Here is a 4,988-nt window from a genome sequence, read left to right as displayed (position 1 = left end):
GAAGCAAAAAATTGAAAACCAGAAATAAAAAAGAGAGAGGAAGAGAAAACACCGGGAATTATAGTGGTTCGGCAAATTGCCTACTCCACTCTTCAAGACTCCTTCTTGAGTATTTCACTAAGTGATCCTCTTGCAGGTGAGGACCAAACTGACACACGACCCTCTTTTTCTTAGGCTAAAAAGAAACCCAAGATCATTTTTACTGGTTCAGGATCAAACCAATTTCTTTTTCTCACAACCCAAGGTGTACCCACACCTTAATACAATTCCCAAAAATTAAAAGAAAACCTCACAATATTACCTCTTGAAGACTAAATACACAAGTTGAGCACTTAAAAAAAACTCACAAAAATAACTCAGGTCAATTTAGGAGCAAGGAGGACAAGAATTTGAGAGTAGAGAGAATTGAGAGCTTAAGACTTGATAGCTTTTGGTGTCAATGAAGAGTAAAATCAAGTTGAATTTATAGGTGAGGGGGATAAATTTTGGCCATTGGATATGATTGCAAATGAAGGGTGGAGATTGAATGAAAAGGAAAGGATTTGTAATTAAGAGAGGAATTGAAAAATTGGAATTATTGAGATTTGGAGAATAAAAAAGTATTTGAAGGATGACAATTTAGGAAGGAAATCAAATTTGAAAAGGCTGAAAAATCTTAAACCGCACCATGTGTCACCATACTATTGATCCGCGCATCAATTAACGATTTCTCCTTCTTTTCCTTTTTTTTTTTTAATATCAGCTGCCACTTGTCATTATCTTATTCGTCCACGATCGCCACATCACTGCCACATCATCGCCATGTCAGCATAAAAGTGACCGGTTGGAGCGCCACGTCGGATGCCACGTCAGCAAGGTGCCACGTGTCACTGACACGTTGGATTTCCTCTCCAATCTTCTTTTGTTTATAACTTTCTCGTTTGAACTCCGATTTGAGCGATTCAAATTGCGTTGGAATTGTCTTTACGAGGTCTACAAGATAGTAACTCTGAAACACTAAAAATGTAGTACAAAAAATCTGAGTTTGTTATCATGAAAATACTTGGTTTGATTGAAGTCTAAAAGCTAACATCCTTAAGTACTACTGATCCCTCTAATGAACATAAGTCATAGTCCTACTATGACTGAGTCCTCTCTTCCAAAGAGAAGTTGTGGCTACTATGTTCAAGCCTCAAAATCAACACTTAAGGGAGCAATCTCTCTACTTATCCCTGCTTCGGGAAAGAAGTGAATTCCATCTTGTGGATTGAGTTTCCATCTCCCAGATCAGACAAGTCCCCAAAAAGGTAGGCATGTTGAGTTGGTAATCTGGCCACCTATACTAATCAAAGGACCGCCCTCAAAGGCATGAATTTCCAAAATACTAAGAATTGAGGTTGTGTCACCTATGTTGTTTTAGGTGAGATGTAAGTCTCTAGTATCAATGGCGTTATATACAGAGTCTAGTCATCCCGTGGTCTAGATCTTATACAAACTCTTTGTATAGGATACCCCCACTCGCACATCTCCACGTGAATGGTTAGGATCTACCATCTGTAGTAGTACAACACTTGTAAACCTCTATAAAGCGGGTCATATCCTTAGTGTCACTAGGATCAAGTATCCACCTTAATCCTTATACTACAAACGTATTTAGGTTATCACTTAAGGCATGATCCACTTGTATATCACATATACATGCTTAAGTTCACATGAGATAACCAAGGAGATTTGTTTATTGGATATGAGTAAATGCCAGAATTAAATAACATTTATTTTATTCAACAAACAATGTGTATCTTTACAAAACAACAAAACTTCGGGATAATTAGGACACCAATCCCAACATTCCAGATGTAAGAGGATAGGGTGGTCGCTTGGCCTAGGAAACGATCCTGAGAAGGAATCTTGAATTGTCTAACCATATTGCACAGAATAACAAAGAACATCAGAAATTAAGCATTTCTATTCAATACTCGATGCACGATACACGATACTCGATACTCAATACACGATGTGCGATACATGATTGATTGATACCAGATACATGATACATGCTACATAGTGTCCTTTACTTGCTATATTACGCGTTAGGTTTGATTTTTCACCTTTGTGATTTATCCTACTCAAACCCTAAAATCTAGACTGTCCAAAATACTAGAAATATGAAAATTAAAACGAAAAAAAAAAAAAAAAAAAAAAAAAAAGAGCTCCAACCAAACATGCAAGATATGAAAACCGAAATAAAAATCGTATCGATCGAGTACCGAGGAAGATGCAAGTGCATGATGAAAAAATATAACAAACAAAGAAACGAATGATGGCAAAATATAAACAAAGAGAATAATGTTACCTGATGCAGAGAGAATCAAAAGAGTTTTGAGTGTAGAGGTGCAGTCGTCGAGGGATATAAAATTGGAAGATAAGAGAGAATAGTTTGAGAAATGAGTTAAAATGGTGAAATAATGGACTTCAAATGAGTTAAGAATTCAAAAAATTCAAAATGATCGAGTATACGCTTGTCGATTACACATGTATTGAGTGACCATGCATCCAGATACCGAGGATCGAGTGACGGGTAATCGAGGATCGAGTTCCTTGGTAGGCCCAGGCGTGCGGGGTGCATCTCAGGGGTAAAACGGTAAAATCACACGTGGATAACATCGGCAGAAGACCCTTTTTATTACTTTTTCTATAGGTGACCATTTTTCATTTGAGCCTCCCAAATGAGGTTATCCGTATTTGAAAAGAGTGCTTATATATCATATAGTAGATTTTGGGTAATACTGATTACTCATCTTGATGCATTTTCTTTCATTATTCATACTAAAAAAGAAATAAAATATTTCAAGGAAGAAATGAGAAAATATTGTTATGTGACAAATTCTATAGAACAATTTATCGGGATACAAGTATTTTTAAAAATATATATCACATATTAGAAGTGGATATGCAATTATGTACGTATGTGTATGATTGTACGTTGTGGCCGGCCAGGAAAACATGTAACCGAAACAACCGGTAAAAGTGGACTGTAAAGCACAGCTCTACCCCACACGTCTTTAAATCTCAAATCGCCACGTGTCCGGTCTTATCCGTTCACAGTTTCCCCCCTTTTTAAGTCCCTCTCAAATGGTAAACCAAAAAGCACCCCCCCATTACTCCTCCCTCTCTCTCTCTCTCTCTAAAAACCACTTTCCGATCATCTCTCTCTAAAATGGCCACTAATCTCCTCACCTTTCCCCCCGCCGGCATCCGTGCCTGTGCCGCCTCCGCCGACCGACGCTCCGACCATAACCGTCGGAAAACCTCCTCCTCTTCCAACTGGTGGGCCCCGGTCTTCGGCTGGTCCTCCGAACCCGACTATATCGACTCCGCCAACAAGGCCGAACCTCAGGACCTAGCCGGCGGTGTTTCAAAATCGGATCCGGAGACGAAATCCGTTAGGGCTCGATTCTCCCCCGGCTGCTTCACGGAGGCGAAGGCTCGGCAGCTGCGCATGATGACGACGGAAACGGAATCATTTCACGACGTTATGTACCACTCGGCGATCGCATCTCGGCTCGCTTCCGATTTCAAAACTCGCGCTGATTCCTGATCCTGCGGCCGACGAATCTCCGATCCCTCTCATCTATTACATGTAATTATTTATGTCGATTTGTATAAATTAATTGCAAATTTCAGGGATTAAGAGTCGTAAACTGTTTTTTTGTTTGGTTATTTTGGGCCGCACTCTTCTTCCTTGAGGTGAAGAAGAAGATGTTGAAATAAAATAATTGGGTAGATTAGTGACTAAGCTAAGCATGTGTAATATTTGATGTATTTAAATACTTTTGATTTTGGTAAGGATTGATTTTATTATTCTTTTTTATACTGGAAGGACTGAATTATTTAATGCCGGATTAATTGTTAATTGGGATCCGCCTGTCCACCATGACGTGACATTAAAGCAATTAATGGTTCAATCGACACTATTAAATAACTGATTAATTTTTAATTATGTGATGTGAGCACCAACCTTATTGATTACGTTACTGATGCTATATTTTACCATAGATCATAGATGTGTAGAGGCCCGTTCAAAACATTGAACTCATGAAAATATCCATCTCAACGAAAATTTTGAGAAACTTTATAAATATTGATGAAGATTGTTACAATGAGTTAATTAAACTTTGATAGGATCCGTTTAAATTGATTAGATAAAACAATATTCTTAAAAAAAAAAAAAAAGTCTTTTTATTATTATTATTATTAAAACTCTTGATAGAAATGGTTTGAAGTATACTCCCAAAGTCAAATGTTTTTTTCCCCCTAAAATGACTTATTTTCAAAATTAAATGTTTGAAAAGTTAATTTAATAAAATCATTTCAAACCCCGTTATGACAAAATATATACATTTACAATCTAACCGTAATAGTTATGCAAAACTCTAAATTACATGCTGCAAAAGGGAAATACAAAGGTTCAATTGAACTTATCCTTAAAGAACTTTTCTTCTCGTTCCCTCGAACTTTGTTGTACGATCGTTTACCAAACACGAACGTTAGCCTTCGGCAATCTCCTCAAACAAGCACCAACAACATTCATCCCTCGAACAGTAAACAGACACCACCAATAGGTTACCTCGGCATTCTCGATGTGAGAATCCGAGAGTTGTGGGCTTTGTAGGATTTGGAGAGGGTAGGAGGATTTTTCAGATCGTGTAGACAATCGAGTAAGTAGGATATGGTTTGTGTCTAACGTATAGATAGTGTACTCGATCGTTTAGAAGCTAAGTAATTATTGTATAGAAACCTTGTTACACAATCGTGTATGCTCTCAAGCTATCATATAACTTTTGCTTATGATCGCACGATTCACAAATTCGTAATGATCGCCTATCATAAAAATGAAAACAATTTTCATTTTAACCATCAGTTACCATAACTGATCACAACTTCCCACTAAGTTGGTTATGAGAGAAAAAATCGTAACTAATTATCATATAATTGATTTAATTACAAAT

General features: G+C 37.3%; 1 protein-coding gene across 1 annotated transcript; it reads left to right on the top strand.

Annotated features, from left to right (window-relative positions):
- The first annotated feature begins 3,196 nt into the window (after positions 1 to 3,196).
- On the top strand, positions 3,197 to 3,577 carry LOC120072011. The gene has a single exon (XM_039024435.1). The coding sequence runs from the start codon at positions 3,197 to 3,199 to the stop codon at positions 3,575 to 3,577; it is 381 nt and encodes a 126-aa protein (XP_038880363.1).
- The last annotated feature ends 1,411 nt before the right edge of the window (positions 3,578 to 4,988 follow it).

The sequence above is a fragment of the Benincasa hispida genome, chromosome 2 (assembly GCF_009727055.1).
Source record: "Benincasa hispida cultivar B227 chromosome 2, ASM972705v1, whole genome shotgun sequence".
In the NCBI taxonomy this organism is placed as follows: domain Eukaryota; kingdom Viridiplantae; phylum Streptophyta; class Magnoliopsida; order Cucurbitales; family Cucurbitaceae; genus Benincasa; species Benincasa hispida.
The sequence above is the reverse complement of the archived record's forward strand: the minus strand, read 5'-3'. Positions and strand labels throughout refer to the sequence as shown.